Genomic DNA, 27,121 nt, shown 5'->3' with positions numbered 1-27,121 from the left:
TCCCAAAATTGTTGAAAATGTGGAAGTTTTCACTGTGAAAAAATGTATATTTTTTCCACATTTTCAAACTTTAAAACGGATAAATTTGACCCGCAGGAAGACACAAGGATCAACTCCATTTGTGGATTTTTTCAAACTGGAAGCCTCCTATCGCCTCACAATCTTACCTTTTTGCTGAGGAAATTTCAAAATAAAATGACCTTTCTTCTAAACTTTAAATGCGAATGCAGTCCTACATTTCCCACACTGCTCCTCATTTTCCCCCCTCATTAAGCCTTTCCTGCCGGTTAAATCCCCACATCTAAAACTAGATTCCTCCATTTCTGATTCATTTTAAATATTTCAAGTTGAGACCAAACTCGAGAAAGGCCTGCTGACCTCACTGTGACGACATCAGGGTTATTTTATGGGACTGCAGAGCCACAAAACACATTACACAACCTCTTTCACAGGCTGAATGGTGCTCTGTGTGGAGCGTTAGCTGGCGTTTGTATGTGAAATCTGCTCGCTGGTTCTTTAATTTTCAGCTTTATGAGAATACGATGTCTGCGTTGAGTATTTTTATCTATATATTTATGAGAGCACCTGAAAAAGAAGACACAAAAGATTTACAAGGAGCAGTATAGGTGCAGTGAGTCCTCATTACTGTGATCTTGAATCGTTTCCGGGCTACTTTTATTTGCATTTTAATTCAAACAGACGCTCTAATGGGGACAAAAAGCTGCTGGTACGAGTGCCATTTCTTCCTATTGAGCATTTAGTCTTGAAAAAATAAATAAATGTCATTTTTAATCAAAAGTACCACGATGAATCTGTTCCTGGAGAGCGTGTTGCAACAGGTGAAGGCAAAAAAACGTGAAAACAGCCGAGTGAGGATTTGTTCGCTTAAACAAATATCTGTCTTGAAATAAAGCAGACACACTTCAGTATGAGGAGAATTTGACTTAAAACCGGCGATCAGATCACATTAGTTCGCTGTGGATGTGACAGAACACAAAGCTGAGAGATGCCTTTAACTCAGGGGTGTCAAACATGCGGCCCGCGGCCCAAAACCGGTCCTCCAGAAGGTCCAGTCCGGTCCTTAAAGTGTAAACATTACAGAGAAGATGTTAACTGTAAATTGTAAGTTTGTAAAGCTATAAATTTAAAATAATTCCTCGACGATGACAAGTTGTTTTGGTCATAAAGTAAAATACTAGTTGTTCATTGTTCTTTTGTCATTTTATTTTTGTAAGAAATTTGTCTTGTTTTTGTTGTTTTTTGTCTGACTTTTGTCGTTTGTCTCATGTTTTTGTCATTTTGTTGCTAGTTTTTGCTTTTCTTTTTGTCTCACTTCTGTTTTTTGTATTATTTTTGTCATTTTGTGTTTTTTCCATTTGATATTTTGTCTTTTTTTGTCATTTTGTTTTTTTCTTTTTGTCTGGCTTGTGTTGTTAGTCTCCTTTTTTTGCTGTTTTGTTTCTTGCTTTTGCCATTTTTGGTCTTGTTTGTGTCATTTATGTAATTGTTTTTGTCGTTTGTCCTTTTTTTGTCTAATTTTTGGTCTCTTTTTTTGTTTTTTGTGTCGTTTATCTAACTTTTTGTCATGTTGTGTCTCGTTTTTGTCATTTTGCATCTGATTTTTGCCATATTTTGTCTTGTTTTTGTTGCTGTTTTGTCTGACTTTTGTCATTTTGATCGTAAAGTAAAATACTGCATCGTTCAGTTCCAGATAGCTGAGTAAATGTTGTGTTTCTTTGCAGACACTCTGTGATCTGGAAGTTGTAAATGATAAACTGAGGCTGAATGTTGCTGGAATTGAAGTTATTTTTCTTCAGAAATCTCAGGTGGTTCATGATGTTTTCTAAAAAAGAAGATGATTCCGAAAATGTGAACATTTTCGGAATCAACATTTTTACACTAAAGGAAAGGAAACATTTGGGGTTGTGGTTATTTAACGGTTATTATGCTGTTATTTAATGATCACTTGAGGTCAAACTGGGCTGAATGTGTCCCCTGAACTAAGATGAGTTTGACACTCCGGCTTTAACTTGTAATTTAAAACAACACTTTGTCTCATGAAGCTCAGCCTGATCACATAACACTCCCTCCATCTCATCTCTAACCCTGCCTTAATTACTTCATCAAGCTTTAACCCTCACATTAATTGGTTTCACAAGACAGCCCCGACTGCACACCAACTGTGTGACCAAGTAATTTAAATCAACTTAATTTGAGAAGGTGTCGATATCTTCTGCCTTCTGAGTTCAATTTGGAAAAAAGAAGGGGGAAAAAAATCCTAACAATGCATGTATTTTCTCTCTTAGGGCCTTAATGAGGAATTAGTGCCAATAGCATTATTCATTAAACCCGGGCTTGCCAGCTATTTATCACTGCAACAATATTAGAATATTTGTTTAAATTTTCAACACTTTTTTTTTTTAGCATTCGTAACCAGGTTTAGCATTTTTAATAATCTGGCATCGAGCGCGTCGTACCAAATTGAAAGCTGAAAAAAAAGGAACCGGTGGCAAGCCCCAGAAACATACTAAAAACACACACACACGCTCACACACGCTCCTCTAATTACCGCCTCCCCCGCTCCCTGTCTCTTTTTCCGCACCTCCTGAGATGCAGGTGTAAAATATCACATTTTTCCAGCGTTTCTCCCTGAGGTGGCGCTGGCTCGGACTCACACAACGTAAATTTCCCCCCCTTTCATATTCCCCCACACATTTTTTTCTACAAACAGGCTCCCCCTCCCATGCCTCCCTCCCTCGCTTTGATGTGCTTGCCACATCTGCACAGGTTTGCTCGCTTGTTACCAGGTGAAGAATGAGGATGCAATTAAGGCTGAATGAAGCGGGAGTGGCTCGGTTATGGTGAAGCCTCTGATGCTCCAGATCAGGGGTGTCGGACTCGTTCTGGGGCCACGTTCAGCCCAGTTTGATCTCCAGCGGGCCGGAGCAGTAAAATCACAGCATAATAACCCATAAATGACCACAACTTCATTTTTTCCCCCTTTGTTTAATGCAAAAATGTTCGTATTTACTGAATGATCTTACAAAACATCATGAACAACCTGAAAATTCTGAAGAAAAATTAGTTCAGTTTCAGCAACATGAAGCCTCAGTTTATCATTTACACATTAAAACTTACAGATCACAGAGAGTCTACTAAAAAACTGAACATTTAGTCACAGGTATCTATATAGTATTTCACTTTATGATCGAAATGACAAAAAAAGATAAAACAAAAACAAGACAAAACATTCCAAAAATGAGACCCAAATCACAAAAAAATACAAAAGCGAGAAACAAAATGACAAAAATTGCGACAAATTACACAAAACGAAGCAAAAAGAGCTAAAAAATTAGACAATAAATGGACAAACAACAATAATAAGACCAAAAAACACTAATGACACAAACGAGTCAAAAAATGACAAAAGGGAGAAACAAAACAACGACAAAATAGACAACGCAAGTGAGACGAAAAAGCAAAACGACAAAAACGACACACAAAACAACGTATAAAGCAAAACACAAAATGACAAAAGTAAGACAAAAAACACAATGAAACGCAAAACGACAAAAGTGAGGAACAAAATGACAAAAACATGAGCCAAATGACAAAAGTCAGACAAAAATAACACAAAAGCAAGACAAAATATTACAATAATGAAACAAAATGACAAAAATGAGAGAAAAAATGACAAAAAAGTAGACAAATGACACAAAACAAAGCAAAAAAAGAGACAAAAAAGTTACAAAGCGACAAAAAATCTACAAAGGTGAGACAAAAAAATGATAAAACCCAGAAACAAAACAACAAAAAACAATAAAATATGACAAAAATGAGACGCAAAAGAGCAATGAACAATCTGATATTTTACTTTATGATCAAACCAACTTGTCATGGTCGAGAAATTATTTTAAATTCATGGTTTTACAATCTGCTGTTAATGTCTTCTCTGTAATTTTTACACTTTGAGGACCAGTTTTGACCCGCGGACCGCATGTTGGACACCCCTGCTGTAGAAGATGTTGAGCTCTCGATGCTGCGAGTAGAACAGTGCGGTGGAATGATCAGAAGGTTTTCAATCAGTGGCTTCTTGTACTCAGAAATGTGGAGCCTCTCAAGGTTTCTGTGCTGGAGACAATGAGAAAGACAGAGGAAGGTGGGCAATGAATGCGCTCTGATTCATAAATTTCCATTGGAGGCAGCCAAGTCAGGCTTCCATCCTCCTTTTAGGTCTGATTTATGGGATGTGTGGCTGCCGGGTCAGGCTGAAGTGAGCATGCAGAGCACAGCTGAGGTATTGTAGAGATCATGATTCACACTTACTCTCTACAAAACTTCTCCGTTCAGCAACAGGACGAGAGCACAGTGGTCCTCTGGAGGCGACTGATGCCGTTTATTCAGGGTCAGTGTTGATTGTTCGCAGTCAAGGAGAGCAAAAACAGACTTTTAGCACCAAGATTTGAAGTTAAAAAATGAAAATCTCTCTGTCAAAAACACAAACTTCAACACAAACGTTAACCAAAACATTTGTTTTACCTACAGCTATGGAAAAAAATTTGAGGAAATCCTGTATATTTGCATGTACACCCCCTGTCAAAAGTTTTGAGACGGGTTATAATTTATTTGAATGAGAAAGTGTCTCAAAACTTTTGACAGGGGGTGTATATTGCATTAAGAATCACTTTTAGGTCTTCAAGTGTAATTTTTTTTAGTGCAATCACAGCCATATTACTAAAAAAACAACCTAAAAAATCCATTTAAAACTTAAAATTGATTGGTTCCAAAAAAATAAGACATTTTGAGTATTGGGTCATTTTGGTAGAATTTAGTTTTTCTTGTAAACAATAAACAAAAACAATACCATTTGTATTTGTTTGTGTCTGTCTAAAGCAGCCACACCTTTGGAAACACAAAAAAGATTTTCCCACAAATATTTTATGATAATAAAAGTAAAATTTTAAGGGTGTCCGAAAACTTTTTTTTCCACCACTGTACGTTTAATTTAACGACACTTTTAAACATTTATCCATGATGATAGGCTATTGCTTATGATTTAAAACCAATAACATGTGAGTACGGCATTGATCGAGACCGCAGAGCTGCAGTCGAGCCTAAATAGTGGGTTTTTAAATTATTTTGTCAGGTATGTGTAACAATAACAATGATACTGATAATCAGAAAAAAAAAATGTATTTATGTAACCTTTATTTAACTAATAATCTGAATATTGAATCTAATAATCAGCAAGGCTGAAAATATATTGACGCTTAATCTTCTGGCTCATTCAACAACCAACATTGCTTCAAAAATATAACATACAGTAAGAATACAGTATTGAAATATTTGAGGCATGCAGATTTGTTTTCTTTCTAATATTGAGTTTAGCATAGCTTAGCATGAAAGGCCAACCTGGCAAAGTTTAATTTTATATCTAAGTGGCAACCTGTGGGGCTAAAGAATCAAGCCACAAACTGCAATTCCTTCTTTGTCCACTAGAGGCTCCAAAGGCGATTCAACCACCATAGATCCACCATGTTAAGATGTCTAAGTTTACAGCAGAAATAAACATGTTTACAGCCTGCTCCAAAAGATGGTTTTGGTCTCTATAGGTTATTTCACCTTTCATGGCAACTGTGCAGAGGATGAATTTATTTAGAACTCAAACATTTAAATTGTATGAAGGCTTAAAGTTCACAGTTCAAAAGCCTCCGTCTTCATACACAGTGTAATTTAAATATCACTTATTCACACAAAAAACATGAAAAATTCAAGTTTTTTTCAACAACACTAAAGCACAGGACCTCAGCGTTCCACAGTGTTGTCGTGAAACTCAGGCCGTAATGTACTAAAGAAACACTAAACACTGAATAAGACGACTACAGAGATGCTGACAGTCATATTTGTAATAAGGTTTTAGTCTTTATGTTAATCCAGTTAAACACCTTCTGATTCATAGCCTTATTTGTAACCCTCAGACTTGAAATGTTTTATAATTACCGGTTTCTTGGCAGTAAAAATATCCATAATAATGTCGTCTAAGCACTGCTAAACTTACTGTACTTAACTAAAATTTCTTTAATACTCTTATTTTTATGCCGCATTGTTTGTCCGCTCCACTGTATTATTTTAACAGCTTTGGCTATAAGATGAAAATTTTATATAATAAATAACGTAACCGACTTTTCAAATAATACACACTGTTAAAGATTAAACTACCGGTTTCCAACATTTTTCGCATCTGCCTTCCAAAACACAGCGTGCAGTCGGCCTCGCGTTTCAGATGACTGAGTTGTTAACAGCTCCGCCAAACTTTTTTTTCCCCTCTAAACTTCTCACATGGTTCCATTTAAGCAAACGTCCCGATGATCCAATGTCTCAGCAGAAATCAAAGATTGGAGGAAAGCAGATTTGTTTATCAGAACGTCGTGTTTTTCTTCCCTCTTTTCCCGTTTATCATGTGAGGATCCTTCACATTTATCTGTTGTCCTTGTATATTAAACTGGATGTAAGTACTTTAAACCTGCAGCAGCTGCAACAGAAACGTGCTGCTGACGTACAGATGCTCCGTTAATATTCGTTAATATAATAGAATTAAGATTTCCTAACCCTGTAAAACCCGCTGTGGCAAAAATACATCAGTTTTATTTGTTTATTTACATCTAAATAAGTCTATATTATTTTTGCTCATTTTTTTCTATATTTGTTTTACAGATTATATAGATAATATTTTTTTAATTATTATTTTTGTTATTTATATTTATATATATTGTTTTTTTTAATTTTTTCTATATTTGGGTTTTTAATTTTTTTAAATGATTAGTTTTTATTATTTATATCTAAATATATATTATTTTGATCATTTTTTCCGATATTTGTTTTACAGATTATATAGATAATATATATATTTGTAATTATTATTTTTTGTTATTTATATTTATATATATTATTTTTTAATTTCTTCTATATTTGTTTTTTAATTTTTTTAAATGATTAGTTTTTATTATTTATATCTATATATTATTTTGATCATTTTTTTCTATATTTGTTTTACAGATTATATATATATATAATATTTTTTTTTTTTAATTATTAGTTTTTGTTTTTATATTTATATATATTTGTTTTTTATTTTTTCTATATTTGGGTTTTTAATTTTTTTAATGATTAGTTTTTATTATTTATATCTAAATATATATTATTTTTGATCATTTTTTTTCTATATTTGGGGTTTATGGATTATACATGTAGAATATTTTAATATTGATCAATAAACTAATAATTAAAAAAAATTAAAGTATATACAGATGCTCATTTTTTTCTATATTTTTTTACTCATTTTGTTTTCTATATTTGGATTTTAAGGAATTAATATGAGTCAGAGGGACCAAACCAGTAATTTATTACTTAGATGAGCAGTTGTAAAAGCTGCAAAACCAAAATAAAGAGCTCAGAAATGCCAAAATGTTTGGTCATCCTGAGGAGAAATGCAGAGTTTGGTGATAATTGTCAGTCAGCTCGTACATGCAGATGATCATTGTTGGAAAACTATAATTTATTAGTACCGTAAAGGCAGTTTTGCTGGTTGATAAATGCATGCTTTTGCCAAAATAAATCAAATACTATTGAGCTGTTGAATAAAAGGTTAAAAAAAACTAATCCTGAAGAAAAATCTTTTCTGCTCATTTGCGTAAAACGAGCAAAAATTTCCAAAACTTTACAAAAAACGTGGTTTGGGTGCATCATGCCACGTCGGATCAAACGCGGTGAATCCCCAATCTGAACCCCAGCCGGCCTGGACGTTTCCTGGAAACCATCCCTGCTCTGTTTCCCCTCATGTCTTGTCTGTCTTCACTGTCTGTCTAATAAAAAATGTAAAAACTTGAGCCATGGCACTGACCAAAACCAGCGTCCTCGTCTGTTCTCCGGCCATGTAAAGTGTTCTCGTCCTCTGTTCCACTTTGTGCTTGTTTGTCTGCACTCTCCATCGATAAAATCTGACGGCCGTTCAGTCCGGGTTGTGTTACGCTCCGAAAAAAGGCGGACATCAAATGATTTCTCCAGCTTTTTACGTGTTAATTACACAAGGCTGTGTGACCATTTTAGCTCTAGGCCAGCCATATGGATCAGGCATATATGTAGAAAAACACACACACATATATATATATAATTGATACCATGCTGCATAAAAACTGACATGGAAGGCAGAAAGGGGGCCAGTGCTGCAGGGAGCGACATCAAACAGCCTCAGACAAACAATGCCCCTCTCTGAAGGTACAAACATTCGGACTCTTCGTTCATGAACTGACCCCAGTTTTCGATCCTTTCATGTACTCAGCGTTTCGCTCCCTCGTGCCCGAACTCCGCTGCACTACATATCATTTTTCATCTTTTAAATGACCAAAATGTGTCAGAAAGCAGAGGCAGCTCCAGCTACTAGTGGGCCGTGTTTTTGTGCTACTCTGTGATTATCAGCAGAGTAAAATACATCCTTCAGCCGGACCGGGCAGTTTAAGAGCTTAACAGAAAGCCCAGGCAGCTTGACAAGGGCACTATTTAGTGGGACAAATGGTTTCAAATGGTTTTCCTCCAGTGTTTCCCCACATATTGACGGTGACAGGCCAGGAGTCGGATGCTGAGGCTGGATGCCATGTTTTCTCAGCCGCTTGGATGACTTGAATTCTTGCTCTAAACTTATGCGAAACAAACCCAGCGCTAATCTCATGTTAATCAACCCCCCCCATTAGACCACGCAGACGCTGAGCAAAATCACGGCACACGGATGCCCTTCCTGTGTTGCAGCGAAAGGGAAAGGGAAAAGACTCGAGCTGTAACCTCTCATTCTGGAGGATATGAATAGCCTGTGTCTCCAGCCGCAGCTCGGTTAGCCCAAGTCTGGGACTTATTATAGTGCTGTGTGTTTATGCATGTGTCTCCGCGTGTATTTGTTCAAGGGCAATCCCATGTCACCCCGTGCATGTGTGTATTTGTGTGCATATGTAAATGCTTAAGTAACCTAACGTCTGTTTGAATTCCCCCGAAAAATAGTTTATCTCACATGCCAGTTTAAATAGTAGAACTTTACGTTTCCTTGCTGGCTACGAGCGATGTTTGTTCCTGTTTTGCGAGCGTGTTTGTGTCTGCTTAAGGTATGTTGAGAGATAAGAACGTAAAGTTCTGGAAAATGGGATTACTTCCCGTCTTCTCCTCAATCCAGCAACTAAATTTAAGTCCCATTGTGAGTGAAACTTCCTCCCCCGAACTCGCCGAAACCCGCGTTATTTCCATTAACGGAGCAATTTTTAGCCCTTGCCTAACAGGTTTAGTCGATTTTCAGAGCAGACATTCATATTTAGCCCCCGTGCAAACCAATTTGCATCAGTTTGGACTGAAAAGTAATAGCCACGGGCGAGCAAACCAGGCAGAACTCCCATCCCCGATCCAGATCCTCAGTCTGTGGTTGCCTCTCATCCATGGAGTCTGGCCTGGCTGCCTCAATTGACAGCAGAACTGCAATGGATGCTCATTCAGAGCCCAGGCCTCTGCTGGTGCGTCCCGCGGCATACAAATGAACCGCGCTGAATAGAAACAAACACTTAGAATCAACACTTTAGCTGCATCTATCGGGGAGCTGCGACGCCGAGCCCGCAGCGTGGCCGGTGTTTGTCCGCATGCGGGCAGACGTATGGCCTCTGCATGTGTGAGTCTGTGCCCAATGTGTGTCGTATGTGACCGTGCGTGAATGATTTGTGCTGAATCAGTGCACGCCGACAGAAAAGTGACCATGCAGGTGAAATAGCAGGGACAGGAAATGCCTTTGTGCTGCAGTATTGTGTGCGGGCACGGCAGCTAAACACTTTGCTCCCCATTCAAGTGGCGGTGACTGGCAGGGCCGGGCCTCAGGCCTGCACAGCATATGGGTGCAGGCAGGCAGCGCACACATCCACCGTGCACGTGTGTGTGCATGTGTGCAGAATGTACAGATGAAAGACGCTGTTCTCCAGTAGTTATCTGGTGGGGGGACTTGAGGATGATTGCTAAATAGGTCAAGCAGCAGGATGAGGAGGATTTTCACGTACAAAATCTGCTTTTGCAGCTTTGCAACCAGCTTTTCTGTGTGTTTTTTAAGTTCCCTGATCCTTAATACAGTGTCAACTAATGAATCAATGACTGTTGTGCTACATTTCAGGCAACCGAAACCTTTCTGTTGAACGAAGAACCCTCCAGAGGTCCTGGGATGCCTGAATGCTTTGTAGTATCAGATTCATACAGGGTATGCATCACTTATTACTATTATTATTATTATTATTATTGTTTCATGTGTTGGTATTAAATGTGTTATTGGAGTCATTACTCATTACTCTGACTGACAGTCTGTTTTCATGCTCTTGGTAATTGCACCACAATCATAATGTCATTCACAGCTCCCTCTACTCAGCTGCAAACCATTACAATTATTATTTCCACACGCACATTTAAGGAAAAAAAAAAGCAACTTCACCGAAGCGCCCTCGCCTTATGGGAGTGAAAATTACGACAATAATGTGCGGCATGCCTAGCTGTATAAAAGCGAGGAAGATAAAGGAGCACAAAGTCAAAGAAAGCGAGATGCTTTTTCTGCGAAATGAAAACAGAACAAGCGGATTTGATCTAAAACGCTTCTAAAAACAGGAGAAGTGAAGATGAGGAGGAAAGGTATTGGTGGAGGAGGGATGACTGAAAAATGTGATTGTTAATGAGGTGGGAGCCAGTTTTCTAGGCTACGGTCTTTGTTTCCCGGAGTTAAGACGCACGCCAAGTCTCACAGAGAATCTGGGTTGCTACAGCGTATCGTGTGTCTCGGGGTACAGAAATGAACCATTATGGCTGTAATTGAGTAGCACGGCTGGTAGGGGAGAGTTTTTGGAGAGGGGGAGGAGCGTCGCTGGGCCTGTATTGGATTCCGGGGGCAGCGAGTTCAGAAACATTCACAGGAGGGTGTCCACCTCCAGCTTCTCACCAGGAGGTCTGCTGCTGCTGGGGGCTCGCTGTTGTTCAAAGCGCATCACGACTCCCTTCGCTCTCCGTCTTTACTCGCCTCGCTCACACATCACGACTTTACGGGGAGTTCCTGAGGGATGACGAACGCTTTTTAAAAGTATATGCATTAGAGCTGGATGGAAATGTAAAAGTAGCGCCCCGTTTTGAAAGCCGTATAGAGTGAGATGTTGCATAGCTTTTAACCGCAACCATTTTGGGTGGCGTCCCCCTTAAAATGAAGAATGAAGTGTGAGTGTAGCGCAAATATGAGGGATGAGGAGTTTGCTCTGTGCAAGAATTATTAGGGTTAAAAATCATCTGATATTTGAACAGAAAAAGAAACAACTTTCCTTCTTATCGCACGCTTTCTGTCTCTGATTAAAGCCGAAACATCTGAGCCGCAGATACATCGTTGAGGCTGATGTATTGTCTTCCTGCAGATATATCAAAATCAATGAATGTCAGTACAGCTCATCAGTGTCACCATTACAGAGCTGGTGAGCGCCTAAAAGCTGATGTTCATACTGTAACATGCACAGACAGGCGACAAATTAAAGGAAAAATACGGCACCAGAGCGGCTTCAACGGTCCTTGGTGTTAATTCTGCAAGTTTCTGGAACTCTACAGTAGTCATTATTATCTTTATAATAGACTAAAAAAACAGAAAGACTGGAAGAGATTGTATTCTGGAGATTACTGTGTCACCCAAGTTTATTTTTCTTGATTTTTTTCTGTCATTTTAAAAGCAAAAATAGCAAAATCGGTACCGAAGACGTTTCAAAATGTCCCGTTGGCCTCTAAGAAATCACAATGGACACTTTATCACGTTTTTCTGACATTTTTTATTGACTAATTGATAATAAGAATAACTGTAGCCCTTGTGGGAACCCTGCAGCTGCTAACAAAATGTGCTGACACCCTGTAAATACAGCAGGTGACAAATTAAAGGAAAACAAACATGAAATGTCTTAGTGTGGCGTTGAGCCAACATGTGCTGCCAGAACAACATAAGACATAGACGTATATATACAGTGTATGTTATGAGTATGCAATATAGTAGTATGGCATTGATTCTCCAAAGGATATACCCTCTTATTCCTAAAAATATTCCCTCTTTTAGTGTTTTGATGTTGCAGAGTGCTTTCTAGCTTCCCAAATCTCCCACAGCTGTTCAAATACCTTAAGATCTAATGGCTGCAAAAATATGTGATTTGCATCTTTTTTCAGCATCAGAAATAACTTCATTTATCCCCGAGAGGCATCAAACAATTTCCATCAATCCCTTCGGTGAGCCCTCGTGTCCTGTGGATGGAGGCTTTGTCGTCACTCCCATCAGGACAGAAATGTTTCATCACAGGATGTAGGTGATCACTCAGAACAACTCCGTATTGATTTGTAGTCCGTCTTCTCTCTGAGGGCTAAAGTTTACCCAAACCATGCCAGCAAAATGCCTCCCACTGAATAACACAGCCACAAAACCGTACAGGTCAAGGCTTCCATTTTTTTCCTTAAATTCGTCGCTCGTCTGTACAGAATGTAGTGTCTCAGTGTTCTAAGTTCTTCAAAAAATGTATCTAAGATCTCCAAGATTGTAACTCATCTTATGTAACTGTTAAAACCCCCAAATATGAATCTCAAAACCTGCTGGTACAGTGACAGTTTGTAGCTGAATTTTCTGTCTGTGACTGGAAGAAAACGCTTCAAACAAGTCAGGAAAGAGTGAAAACATTCTCTCAGCACTTGTGTTTTTCTGTAAAAGCGAAAGATGTTAGGGACTCAAATTACATGCACAACTTGGTAAGAGGGAGATTTATAGAGGAGATTTTCGCTGCTTTAGCAAAGCCGCTGCATGTAAACGCCGGACCGCTGGAGCTGACATCTGCTCAGCCCGACAACACCGCCGCACTCCTGTTTATCTCCCCGCTCCTGCAGCCCATCTCCTCTTGCACCACTCTGACAGGTGTGGTATCAACACTGCTGTGCTCGTTTCAGGGAAATTCGTGGTAACTTCCATCCTTGAACAACCTGTTTTTGTTAGGAAGGCCTCGAGCCTCCCTGAAGTGCAGCGGCTACAGCGGCTGCTCGATCGCTCCTGATGTCTCCGGTTATTTTTCTTAATGAAAACCCTCAGTTCTGATGTACAACAGCGCCGAGCTGCTTCGTGAAGCCATTACAGCGCTGGCCGCTCTGGAGCAGTGGTAAATATGTATATTCAAAAGCGTGTGAAAATGCGGAGCCGCAGTAGACCCACCAATCATAGCATATGGCTCTACCATGTGTTATTTAATGAGAGATTTACTCACACAGACCGCTAAATGTGTGGCTCATTTAAGGAGCCACGGCAGAGCAGTGTTTGTTGCATGCAAGTCGACTCTGTAAAGCAGAGGAAGGGGGGGGGGGCTTTAACCGCTCGCTGTGACCTTTTGCACTTTAAATGGCCGCCGCGTGAACAGAAAAAACCCTAAAAAGTTGCAAACTCCACCTGCCTGAAGTCAAGGTGTGTGTTACAGGGTGTGTCTGCGTGCTTCATATTAGTCATGTATCGCATTAGCAGAAAGGAATGCCGCTTTTTTTAACCTCATGCGGCGGCAGCGAGGACGGGAGGTTGGAGTGTTTGTGGCGTGCACGTACACTCCTGACCGCACACTTTCCCCCTCTCTGGCCGCCTGGCTCGCCTATCTGGCCGCGTGCAGTAATTGGCCACACAGAGCCCCACGTCTCTTTGTTTCGCCTGCAGAGGCTTGCGGTGGAAATGCACAAGCAGTAGGCCTCATAAATCTGTGGGACTCTGCATGTCAGGCCCAAAAATTTCAGCTCCGCTTCTTCACAATGACTTCACTCCCACCCAAATTCCCACTGTACCACACTCAGAAACCAATCCAAGAAAGCTCACTTTATGACTTTTATGTGATACGTGCATCACTCGCTGCTTCTTTTTCTTCCTTCCTGTGTGTGTGTGAAGGTAGATAGTCTCCTCACACACCCCAGTTTAGTATTTTGATAGCGCTCACAGGCTGTGATTATGTGTCTGTCTTCACTGTTTGCTAGTTTTCTACTTCATAGTGAACGCTGCAGTGACTGTTTGGCTTGGACTCACTTCACTGGTTTTTTAAGCTACAGTTGTGGCTTCCAGACTTGGGTCAAATATGGTTCAGTAAATAAATAGACTTAACTTTAACAGCCGCGCTGAGATGATGCATCGATTCAAAACGCCTGCAAATGAATTTAAGTATATAATCCAGTGCAGACTTGAGCTTTTAATGCGCGAAGACTTGAGAGAAATCCTCACATCAGGAGCTGCGACTGAATATTTTAGGAGTTTTTCGCGCAGCTGAACACACAAACCTGGGCTTGACGGAGGCATGCATTATTAATAAAAGCATTTTGTCAGTCAAATCAGAGGCAAGTTTGCACAAGTGAAGCTTATTCCCTCTTCTTCTTTTTCTATCTCACTGCTGAGCTGCTGTGATGATGCGTTTAGGTGCTCCGAAAATGTGCATCCAGCAGCCTGTACGTTCATAACATGGTCAGTAAACGCAACTAAAGCATAGCATGTAGAAGTTGCAGGGGAGGGGGAGAGGAGCGCGGATGTGCTCCAGGCTGTGCGCAGCGAAGATTAATCAAACAATCTTCATGAAAATCCCCACCTTGATGAACGTGCATGGGCGAGAAATCAAAAATATATGTCTGAATGTCGCCTTTGAGGAGTTCCAAAGAGGAGAGCGGTTAAAAAAAAAAAGTCCTGCAAAAGAGGAGAGGGGAGGGAGACAAAGTTTTTTCCCTGAAAGTTTGTGCAAGCTTTCACTTTCTAGGCGGGGTTACTGTAAGCTGCAGCAGCATGGAGTGAGAGAAACAGGACGGCGAGCGATTGCAATGCAGCACTATACCGAGCTTCCATCCAACTTAAATAAGCTCTCCAATTCTCCTTTCTAAAAATAACCATGTACTCCCCGTACTGCTTGACACAGGTAAATTGTCTTCTCTTATTTCATTGTTTGGGGTTGCCTTAAAGCGGGGACGCCGGGTTTTTGTTTTGTTTTTTTTTACTTTTCCTCCTTATTGCCGCTGCCTCTGTCTTCTTTTCCATGTGTTTCTTGCTTGTGTCGGAGCGCTTTTCCTCTCCGAAAACTCTCCAACTTTCAGCCTCAGCTCCGCACCGCTCGTCTCCGTGTCGCTGCGCGTTTTCAAACTTTTTCTCGTGCGTTTTCTCCACCGCACATGGGTTTTTTTTTGGAGAGAAAATGGCGCTTCTCCCGAAATGTATTTCATATTTTTTTTTAAAAAAGGGAAAAAAAAGAAGGAGGGGAGGCTTATGGGAGAGGAGGAGGAAAGGGCTTAGAAGCGCAGAAACAGACAGAAGAGTTTAAAATTACGCGCTGGAAAAGACCTTTTTCCTCCAAGTGTTCGAGGCTCGTCTTTTTTTTCTTTCTTTTTTTGGTGGAGTGTGAGCAGGAGAGCAGAGCGCACACCGCCGCCTTTAGGGCTGCTTTCATGTGGGACTAAGAGACCGAGAGAAAGGAGAGAGATTGGAGCCTGTGGTGGTGTGTGTCCGTGTGTGTGTGTCCGTGTCCGTGTGTGTGTGTGCGCGCGCGTATTTGTCAACGGTACAGACACTCTGCGCGCGTCTTCTGACAGAGCTCTGCTGCACTTGAATATTTAGTCTTACGAGTTTTTTTTGCACTTGAATGCAACACGTGAGCTCTTAGTTTACTTCACACACAATGGGATGATTTTATCTTTATTTCAGGCACTGACTCTAACTCAGACACTCTCTAAGCTTTGGAGATGTTGCAATAAATTCAGAATAAATTGCTATAAATGTATATTTAAATGTAGAATAGATTCCTGTCACATCTATCTGCAGGTATAATCACTTCTGCTCGGTGTATTAAAAACACAAGGAGGCTGATATTTCTTATTTCTTCAGTTTAAATGTGCATCATGTGTACTAGAGGCTATTTTTGTTGTTCCTGTGGTGCCGTTGAGGAAATGCCCCGTCAGATTTGCCGTTTGAGCCTCTTTTTAGTGTCATATCTTGCAGTGAAATGTCTCTTGAAACATCTTAACAGACTGTTTTTATCCACACCTGATCCTAAAACGGCCCCGGTGTGAGCAGCGACAAATCTGACTTTTATTTCTTTGTGTTGTTCAGAATTAACTGCATATTTATTTGCGACAAGAATCCACATTTATCCTTAAATCTTTGCCATTTTCAGAGCAGCGAGAGGGAGCGAGCTGTAGAAAGTGCAGCTCTGTGCAGCGGGCCACAGCTGGCTGCAGGAAAACGTTCAGTTTCAGAGTGTGTGTCAGCCTCCAGCTCTCTGTTCATCTGCATCCTTTAGAAAGTAAAGATTAAATCGTCTTAAATTATAAAAACAACTGCTTTAAAATGCTTCCCGTCCACGCCTTGTTTTTTTAAAATTCCCACGTCTATAAGGTTCATTTAAGCTAACTGCTTGCAGTGACCTTCCCCGGCTGCTGGATGTCTTCCCTCCTATAAAGCAGACTTGTTTATCCCTCATTGGCTTCGTCTGACAGCGGACTGCCAGGGGCCCTCGTTTGATGTGTAATTCATTCCTGATTTTTACAGTGGTTTTATTAAAAGAATTTTCCTCCCATCGAATGCCTGCGACCGTTCTGCTACCAGAGGCTGAGAGGGAGGATGTTCTCGGCTCCTCTCATGTCTGGTTTCCATTTGAAAACATTAGCAGCTCGGATCATAATGTGGGCCTCTCGTTGACACCAGAAAAAGGGAAAAGAGATTGTTTTTATGATGTTCCCCTTTACTTCGTCGTTTTATTGAAGAAACTATTAAAGCCTACTTGACTTTAAGACTCGGAGGGCGAAGCTGTGATGGACAGAGGACAGAAACAGATTCTGCTTCAGTCTGTGTTTCAGGTGGATATTTTTGAAGTGTGTGCTTTTAGGCCTCTTTTAGATATTTATCTGCAATGGATTTAAAGCATATTGCAGCAGATGAACCCTAAACTAAATGAGCTTTTACTTAAATTCCCTTTAATTGAAACTAAGCTCATCCAGAATAAAGCAGTGCACGTGTTGCACGTAACTTGCAGTATGTCTGCATGGGCATGAAGCCTGTTTGCAGCGTGAAGAAGTTGTGCATCTTCTTGTCATTTCTAAAAATGTTTTCCCCTTGCGTGTGTGTGCAGAGATAACTTCCCTCTCCGTGCAAACACTCTCACATTCCCCTGATCTCCTACAGATTCTGCTTTACTCTGTGCTGCAGGTGAATATTTTTGAAATGTGGCGTCTGCTTTTCCAAACAGGTCTTTTTTTTTTTTTTTAGACATTTATCTGCAGTGGATTTAAAATCTTTTGCAGCAGATGAACCTTAAACAAAATGAGCTTTTACTTCAATTCCTTTCAATTGAAACTGCACACAACTTGCAGTAAGTCTGCATGGGCGTGAAGGAGCCCCACGTTTTGCATCTTCTAGTCATTTTTTAAAATGTTACTCTTATGTGTGTGTGCGCAGAAACAACTTCTTTCTTCACGCAAACACTCACACACTCACATGTCCTTGATCTCCTACAGATTTTTGCTTTATTCTGTACTTCAGGTGGATATTTTTGAGGTGTGTGGCCTGCTTCTCCAAGCAGGTCTTTTTTATTTAAATTTTTTTTTTTAGATATTTATCTGCAAAGGTTATCCCTTGCAAAATCTTTAGTAGCAGATGAACCCTAAACAAAATGAGCTCTTACTTAAATTCCCTTTAATTAAAATGAATTAAAACTTAGCTCATACAGAATAAAGCAGTGCACGTGTTGCTCATAACTTGCAGTATGTCTGCATGGGCATGGAGGAGACCCACGTTTTTCATCTTCTAGTCATTTTAAAAAATATTTTACCCTTACCTATGTGTGCAGAAACAACTTCCCTCTCCATGCAAACACTCTCACATCCCCCTGATCACCTACAGATTCTGCTCTACTCTGTGTTACAGGTGGATATTTTTGAAGTTTTGAAGTGTGTCCTGCTTTTCCAAACAGCTCTTTTTTCATAGTATATTCATCTGCAATGGATATAAAGTATTTTGCAGGAGACACACACTACACTAAATGAGCTTTTACTTAAATTCCCTTTTATTTAATTCAAACTAAGCTGATAGAGGACAAAGCAGTGCACATGTTGCCCATAACTTGCAGTATGTCTGCATGGGCATGAAGTCTGTTTGCAGCATGAAGGAGCTCCACGTTTTGCATCTTCTTGTCATTTTTTAAAAATGTTGTACCCTTATGTGTGTGTGCAAAAACAACTTCCCTCTCCGTGCAAACAGCCTCCCCCCCCCCCCCCTCTCTCTCTCTCTCTCTCTCTCTCTCTCTCTCTCTCTCTCTCTCTCTCTCTCTCTCTCTCTCACACACACACACACACACACACACTCTCACACACACTCTCACACTCACATTCCCTTGCAGCTCCGTCTGCAGACGGGAAAAGCACATTTTGTTTATTTAATTGCTGTTAATAATTAAAAAATCGAGCTTGGACCTTGGATATGGCAACAATTGTAAACAATCAAATGAATTATTAACTGTGATAAAAGCCTTCGAGAAGAGAAGAAGCAAGTGTTGGGATGTGAGGGACGGTGGTGGAGGCGAATTACGCACGGAGAGGAGAGGAGCGTGTTGTTGATACCAACGACTTTTCCCACATTTTTACGTGTGTTCTGAATCCACATTTGCATACACGTAGCTGCTGTTAGTGCGTTAATCGGAGTGGGTCGCTTCTCCTGCAGTGCTTCTGATTATTACCTCTTTATTTGTTTAAAAAAATACATTTGGAAACTATCAGAAAAACCCAGTAACGCGTGTCATCATCGTGTCATTTTTGATCAATAATCCCATTTGTTCTTTTTTCTTTTTGTCGGTTTTGTTGCTTTTTTTCCTCCCGTTCCCTGCAGGCCACAATGACGCAGCACAAATTTGCATCCTGAATAAAAAACAGACTCGTTTTTTTTTTTTTTTTTTTTTTTGGGGGGGGGGGGGTTGTTTCATTGCATTTATAAATTCATAACTGCTCGTATTGTTGTCATCTCAGACTGTTTTCACTGGTGCGACGTTTTAACTTATTCCTTCCCTCTGCCCCCCTTCTGCCCGCCTGGACGCTGACCCCTGCTCTCCTGCCTCTTAACACCCTCTCAACACTAAAGTATTACCCTACTCACCTTCTAAACAATGCCTTAGTGGTAAGTCCTGTTTAGTCCCTATTTATTAAACATTAGGCATGTGTGTTTTTTATTCTTCTTTTTCCATCTTCAGATTTTGATTTTTTTCCCCCTGTGATAGACTTCTCCCTGCAGCTGGAATTATTATAAAACCGTGCAATGAAATGTAGGGAAAAGCGTTTGTTGTTATTATTATTATTGTGCATACACTTAGTTTAAAGTTGCTTTTTAAAAAAAAAAACAACAAAAAAAAAAAAACAAAAATGTTTAGTCTGACTTGTTTTTTCGGCGCAAAGCAGCAGCGCAAAAAAAAAAAAAAAATGGCTGCAGCTCCGGTTGGATTGTGTTTAAATGTGAGCGGAGGAAAATCACGCACAGCATAGTTTGCTACAAATACTAACCAAAAAATGCATTTATTTTAAGATGCACATTTGCAATGTGACTCTAGCTTACATTAACTTGCACCAAACTGCATTTTTTCTCCCTTGCGCAGCGTCGAGAGCCTGTTTGTTTTTACTATGCGCTAATTATCGGACAGATCATTTTCGATGACTTTAACAACATTTTTTTCCTCCTTCTCCCCTCTTGATCTGTTTTTCTAAATTCGTCACAAGTCGCCTCTGCTTTGAGGTCACCGTCTGCAGCTCCATGACTTATTGCTTTCCTCCCCCTCAGCCTGCAGCGCCGCAGTTTTCTTTATCTGCGCTATATGTTTCTCCAAGAGGATGTATGATATTTTTCTGACGTCACCGCCAGCCGCTATCTGCTGTTATCACAATGAAAACATCAAAGCGACATTCAGAGGAGAGGGGAGAGGCATGAGCTAGTCTGTTTTCAGAGAGCAAACTCTGATTAAAGTCCTGTAATCAATATCTGGACTTTGAAGCATTAACTTTACATTTAGCCATATTTGGTGACCTCTCTCCCCCCTGTCCTCCCCTGCCTCACCCCTCACCATGGTGTCTCTCTCTTGTCTCTTCCCATGGCCCGGAGAGTGAGTTGGAACAGCTGTTCGGAGGATTAAAATCTGATGGAAGCACAGTCTGAGTAAACAGAAAATGTTGGATTTTTCAGAATTAATGACACGCATACATGCATGTACAGTTGCATGCAAAATTATTCAATCCTACCTTTACATGTTTGACTAAATGAGCAACTTTACAACTGCAGGCGATCACTAAATCATAGAAGAGATGACCAGTAAGTTATTGAAATGTAATACCAAAGCAAAAAAAATCAAAACTTCATTCATAATCCTTCCAAAATTTCAACTTTTTTGCAAAAAGTAGGTTGCAAAATGATTCAGCCTCCTATAAACAATGCAAGGTAAATACAGATAATTGCAGTACAGCTCAAGTGCCTCACACCTGGGTACGCTTTGGGTCAGTTCTCCCCATACGCCTCTTGCAAACAACATGGTTAAGACCAGAGAGGTCCCTGAAGTTTAGAGAGGAGATGGTTGGAAACGGGTCCAAGAAGATACCCAAGCTCTTTAATGTTCCCTCATTCTGCGTCACATTTTGCTAGAGTGTCAAAAATGTCTGCTGGGTTGAATGGTTTTGCATGCAACTGTGTGTGCGTTTAAGTGCAGGGGATGCTAACCAGCAGCTATAAACCTTGGTCTTGGTCTTGGTCGTCGCTGGGTGCCGGTATCCTTTACAGAAAAGGCCTCACCAGTTAAGGATTGCCTGTATTAAATTTCTCAGATAGGTATTAAGTGATGATATCACTGTGGGTTGCACACGAGTTTAATTGTGTTGATTCTATATATTCAGCCCTCTGCGGTGCCAAACGGCAAGAAAAAGCAAAGTCGTGTGGATCTGTGTGTGGAAAAGCGGCTCGGAGGCCAGTAAAGCACTCTGCTTCTGGCCGGCAGACAGGAGAATGAACTCATAGCGCGGCTGATTGACAGGTAGGGCCGATCTATTGTGTTCCCGTGTAGCTGCGGTGTACGCGAGCACGTGTAATCGGAGTGCCTGATTGGCCGTGCTGCTCGTTCTGTGCCGTACAGGATCTTTTCCCTTCTTCACGGGACACCAGGAGGTCATGATGCCAAAGGCTGCCTGGGACACCGTGTTCTGCAGCCGGTTACACGCTGGTCCATCTCAGAAACCTTCACCTTTACCAGGCAAAAAGTAGCGCACACTTTGCACTCTTGCTTTGCTTATTCAAGGTGACATATTTGTGTATTTTCGCCCACTGTTATTGGCACCACAAGCCTTAAAACGTCCCAGAGCTTCAGCACTGGTAGCATGTTGTGGTTTATTTGCTGTGTTTCTCAGCATATAACTGAGAGTCTTATGAAGGTTTCTATGATTCACGTCTTTGTCAGTCATAAATTTCTCTGTGTTTATTGTCAGCTGGTGACTGGGGGCCACCATGCGTCAGCAGGAGCAAATTTATAGCGATTTTATTTTTTTTGCAGAGAAATTCAGAGCCGTGTTTGGTGGCGCAGACAAAGACGAGATGAGCCGGGCGCTCTTTTTTTTTTTGGCAGCGGGCGCTATAGATTTGAATTAAGTAGCATGTAGTTTTTATCTCGAGCTGCATGCAGAGAGAGGCAGAACCAACTGTGTCTCATTCAATATCAGCACAGCTGTCCCAGCATCCGTGGAGAATGGATTCCTACTGCTATTGCCATGGGAGGCTCCAGCCAAGAAGAATGGGAGGATATCCAGTGTGTGCGCTTGTGTTTTAAAAGGAAGGCGAGGAGTGAGAGGAGAGAGAGGGGATAGGAATATGCTGGTGTGTCTGCGCACATGTCTGTCTCCTCTCTGTGTGTGCGTGTGATTTTTGCATGTGTGTGTCATGTTGTCTCCACCCGCCTCACTTTTCCTTCGCTCATGTCACCTCTGGCATGGATTAGTCTTTGGCACAACCTTGGCAGTGCCCGCGGCCCCAGTGCGGTTCTGTGGTCGCCGATATGTTGTGCTGTTGCCATGGCTACTGAACACACACACACACACACACACACACACACACACACACACACACACACACACACACACACACACACACACACGTGGGTGCTAAATTACATAATTGAGCTAGAATATACAGAGGAACACAAAATACTTAGTGTACAATACGAGAGGAGGGGGCAGATTTCAGAACCACCAAAACAAAGTTTACCAGAGCGAACCGGGAGCAGAACACAGATGCATCGGTGAATATTTGGGAGCTTTGTCATTGCCGAGCTGCACACGTCGGTACAGCGTGTTCTTTCCTCGGATTTTGAGTCATAAATCTAAATAACAGTGCGGCTATTATGTGGATATTTGGAGCGTTTTGACAGCCGATCTGACAGGGCAGTTGAAAACGTGTTTGCGGCGGCACATGTGTGGGTTTTTTTTTTTTTTGTGTGCGAGGGAATGAGAATGAAACAGAAAGGGAGTGGCAGCTTGGGTTTACACAGATACAACATAACAGACACACACACACAGCACACATATTTCCTTCTTTATCCTTCTCCTGCTGGGCTTCGGGCTGCTTTCAATGGATCTTGAATCGATATCCAGCATTCTTGTCACAACAATGGGGTGGATTTTGACAGCAAAACGTTTAAACCACAAATTCAATTCACTTTTATTCATTTGTTTTGGAACCGAGTCACAGCATAAGTCATCTGAGGTCACTTCATGAGATTAATGTAGAATCTGATGTTGAACTGATCAGTCTAAAGATCCTTTTAGTTCCATATTGAAGCAGAATTGTCTTCCAGATTTGCAGTTATATGACAAGTCGTGCTTACACGTCTTAAAGCTGGGGTAGGCAGTGTTTTTTGTTGCTATTGTGCACAAATCCATAACAACCTGTGAGCATATTGCAATTCGGGTGGTTTTCAGAGGAAACTAGACTTCTTTCTGGCTTTAAAACCAGTGGCTTTGGACATTTCAGACCAGATCAGGTGAATATAGTATCGCATATAGTACAGCTGAATGCGTTAAATTAATGACTTTCATTTAACCCTCCTGTTGTCCTCATTTACGGGCACCAAAAACTATGATGTCCTTGTTTGAAAACAATCCAAAAAATCAGCATCAAAAGTTCCTAAAAGTTCTGAAAATTTGCAAAACCTTCAGGAAGAAAATTCCAATAATTCCTTAAAAGTTTCCCTTAAAAAAATATTTTTAAAAAAATCCCCCAAATTTGGCAAGAAAATTATTCTATTCTACTCTATTTTCTAAAAATGAGTAAAAATCTTCCAAATGTTTACATATATATCAATAAAACTTCTAATATTTTCATTAAGAAAATTCACAAAACTGTCAACCAAAATCCAGTGAAATTCGTTGCATTTTGGTTGTTTTTTTTTGTGTCAATGTTCTTCAAGAAACGTTTTTAACATTTCTTTTGTTCGACCAAAAAATGTTCAAAGATTTCCCAAAAATGTTGAAAATGTGGACATCATAAGTTTCACTGTGAAAATCTATATTTTTTTCACATTTTCAGATTTTAAAATGGATCAATTTCGACCCGCAGAATGACACGAGGGTTAAGAGAGTAATGTTTGTGTCCTGGGTGACGCTGCAAATGAATGTTGACTGAGATTGAAAGTGCTATTTTAGTGTGGACCATTTACAAACTTAGCTAAACATGCTAAGCTTAAATAAACCAGCCAAACTTAGCTAAAGCTACAATACAGTGTGTGGTAAACACAAGCTAAACGTAGCATTATGCTAACCTTAACTAAAGCAACAGAACATCTGTACACACAGCTAAAAGTTAGCTTAACAGGCTAAACTTAGATAAATCTCCCACAAAAACTGAATTTTAAACCTGCAGAATGAAAGATTGCAGTCCAAAAGATTGTTTCACCTAAACAAAGCCCAGAATACAAATTCTAAATTTCAAATTAACTTATTGTTCTACAGGTTGCTATATTTTAGAGGCAGTTTAACCACATTACAGTCAGACCGTAGCTTTTTCCTGAGCTTGTTAGCTTCAACAGGAGTGTTGCAACTGGATATAACAAATGCTAATAGTAGTTCATGTTTTTTGACTTGCGTGTGCTTATATTTGTGGGGGGGATTATTTTATGCTACTTTCTTGATTTATTTATTTATTTTTTGCCTTTTCTAGATTTCTACCTACCGCAGCTTTAATGTGAGCAAAAAGAAACAGATGAGTGCTAATGTCCAGCTGCACATTTATCGTTCTGCACAGTGAAGCTCAAACATCTAAGTACCAGCAGGCCAAACACAGCTTCAATTGATGGAGTCCTTTAAAAAACAATGGCAGCATGGATCAGTTACACTCTCTTAATCTGATTTTATCTCATACCGGCTAATTTATGCTTGCAGATTGATTTTAGAATCATGCATGAATTATTTGTTTCAGAGCTTTTATCGTGACTCCAGTAGCCCAGACTGTCGTCGCTTAATGGATTTCAGTCAATAAAGTCATGTTGCAGATTGTCAAATGAAAAATGTTGTACATTTCACAGTGTTTAGTTAGTTTTGTTTCGTGTCTCGAGCTGCAGAGGACAGACTGAGAAATGTTTCTGAGCGTGCTTTGTTCTTGCATTGAGTAAATTTGAACAACTGCCAGTGTCAACACACGGAGCGAACGTTGACAGTAATTCATTCTCTGCTCTTTCTTTTTAATCAACAAGCAACGTTTCCGTAAAAGACGAGCCGTGCGATATTGAATTTCCAAGTCCTCTTGTGCACCGCAAAGTGGAACCTGAGGGCTCAAACTTGTGACCTGGCTAAACCCGGAGCGTGCAGAGCCTTTGTATGAGTCTGCCACAGGTCAACAGGAATAGATAGAGAGTTGTTGTTGCGGATCATTGACGGCCCACTCAAGGTCACTTCAGTGTGGGCAATCTGGGCATGTTGTTTGGCCTGTCTTGCCTGTCTGTCTGACCTACATCTCACTGCACTGGCTAAATATATACAGTAGACCCCTCATTACAAAGCTTCCAGATTAATCTGGATGAAATCTGAGCACCGTTCTCCCTCTGTGTGTTTCACTGCAGCCTCTCTTCACAGACTTTCACAGGCTCACTTTCCACCACATTCAGTCTCTTAGTCTCGCTCTCCAAAAAAAAAAAAAAAATCCATAAAAATGGCAGAAGCGAGCATTCACACAAACATTCCACGTCACGTCATCGTCTCATGAATAAGACAGAAGCTATAGCCGCATTCGGTCTCCCCATTCACAAACCTCCTCTAAATTTGCAGCTTGGTGTGTCTGTTTGATTTCAGTCACATCCGTGTTTACAAGCTATGTATTGTGGCGCCGGTTGATGCCGAACGCACCTGCACATACTTAATCACACGTGGTGCCGCTTCATGCATAACGCACCTGCACGCTCTTAATCACACGAGGCACAGGTGTGCATTCTTTCAGAAATATCACACCCATTACGATGCAGCAGCAGACAGTGTGTGCGCTGTATGTGATAACGGTAGTGGTTTTCAATCTCTTAGCCTGACGTGTCCACGCAGCCCAGTCAAATGAGCCCCGGTACCCTTTTAGTGACCCCACATATCATGGGTGTTATTTAACACCCTGGATTATATAAACGTGATATTAATACAATGTTTTTGACATCCAAATAACTCTCAAGGTTGTAGCGAACCATTTCAACCATCCATCTGTGTAGCTTTAGCTCCCAAGTATATTAAACCATTTGTGGATTATGTATAGCTATTCAAATCTTTGTATAATAATTTTTAGTATTGTAAACCAAACATTTATTATTTTTAGCTGCTAATATCAACCACTTGCCCATTAGCTTTAGCTAAGCATATGATTTTTTTGCTAACTATTTTAGCTCGTCATCTCAAACTTGCAGCTAATTGCTTAACAATTATTTCAGATTGTTTTCAACCAGTCAACCTTTGGCAGTTTATCTCAACTCTTTTTCAGAACTTCCAGTTAGCTAAACTGTACCTGAAGGTGACTGTTTGTCTCTTACTTTTAGCTAGCTAGCTAAAGAGTTTTTACACATTCTCAACTGCAAAACTTAATGCTCGGGTTAATTCACTGTGTGGATTTTCATTCTTTCCACGTACCGCACTGCAGAAATACACTCTGGGGCACAAGTATGGAGATTAGGTGGAAATTACTAATGTAGCAAGTCAGCAAAACACACATCCAGCAGTTAGCATAGTGCTCCTGTGTTCCCCCCATCCATCCATCCATTCATTCATTCATTCATCCATCCAGTCATTTATCTTTTTATTACCAGGCAAAAGAAACCTCTCAGAAACACCTGGTGCCTAGAGAGGTAATTACAATCATCTGCAGGCAAAAGACAAAGGCTCCATCAGGCCACAGTTAATTGGGAGGTGGTGGTGGTGTCGGCGATGGAATGATGTCATGTGGTGACGCCGCTCGATGATGTCACCATCTTTTCACCGCTCCTTTAGCTTTCCTCTGAGTAGATGAGGCTTTGATTGGTTGGTTGATTGTAAATTTCCCGAGGCTTTCCTTCATCTTCACGCCGCATTACCTCAAACCAGTGAAGTCCTGGATCTGTTCGTCCAGTGGCCATGCAATTCGCTTCAGCTATTTTACAGATAAGATTGTGAGCCCAGCAGTGATTATGTCCGTGAATTACCCTTAGCATCAACATTCGACATCTGCCTCTCTTCTCTCTCACCGGGAGCAGGCCTTGAAGGTTGCTATCGGGCTTAATAGGCATTTATTGGGTTAATGTTGGAGGGAAAATCTTTTCCTGTCTTGGGGGTGGGTGGAGGAACGTTGACGCTTGGAGGCTTATGAACCCGCAAGTCAAACAGTAATGAAAACAGTTGTGACCTGATTTCAAGAGCTGGGGAAAAAGGCAGAGTAGAAAGGAGAAGGAGGATTTTTTTAAGATACAGGCAAAGAGTCACATTTGGTCCAACAGCATACTTTTCTTTCCTTCTTTCTTTGTTCTTTCCCTCAACTTTTCTGCTTTTCTTT

General features: G+C 40.5%; 1 protein-coding gene across 16 annotated transcripts in view; it reads left to right on the top strand.

Moving 5' to 3' along the window:
- nfixb (nuclear factor I/Xb) overlaps positions 1-27,121 on the top strand; it is a 236,396-nt gene that overhangs the window by 51,179 nt on the left and 158,096 nt on the right. For 9 of the 16 annotated variants that reach the window (XM_051940972.1, XM_051940986.1, XM_051940985.1 and 6 more), the window contains 2 exons: positions 10,190-10,273; positions 19,190-19,225. The exons of 2 other annotated variants lie outside the window; for them this stretch is intronic. In XM_051940972.1, coding sequence (XP_051796932.1) covers positions 10,190-10,273; positions 19,190-19,225 — 120 coding nt within the window. Of the gene's footprint in view, positions 1-10,189; positions 10,274-14,651; positions 14,988-19,189; positions 19,226-27,121 lie in introns of those variants that run through there. 5 more of the 16 variants (XM_051940975.1, XM_051940987.1, XM_051940971.1 and 2 more) reach the window with 3 other exon arrangements.

This window comes from Acanthochromis polyacanthus, chromosome 21 (genome assembly GCF_021347895.1).
Source record: "Acanthochromis polyacanthus isolate Apoly-LR-REF ecotype Palm Island chromosome 21, KAUST_Apoly_ChrSc, whole genome shotgun sequence".
NCBI classification, from domain to species: Eukaryota; Metazoa; Chordata; class Actinopteri; family Pomacentridae; genus Acanthochromis; species Acanthochromis polyacanthus.
The sequence above is the reverse complement of the archived record's forward strand: the minus strand, read 5'-3'. Positions and strand labels throughout refer to the sequence as shown.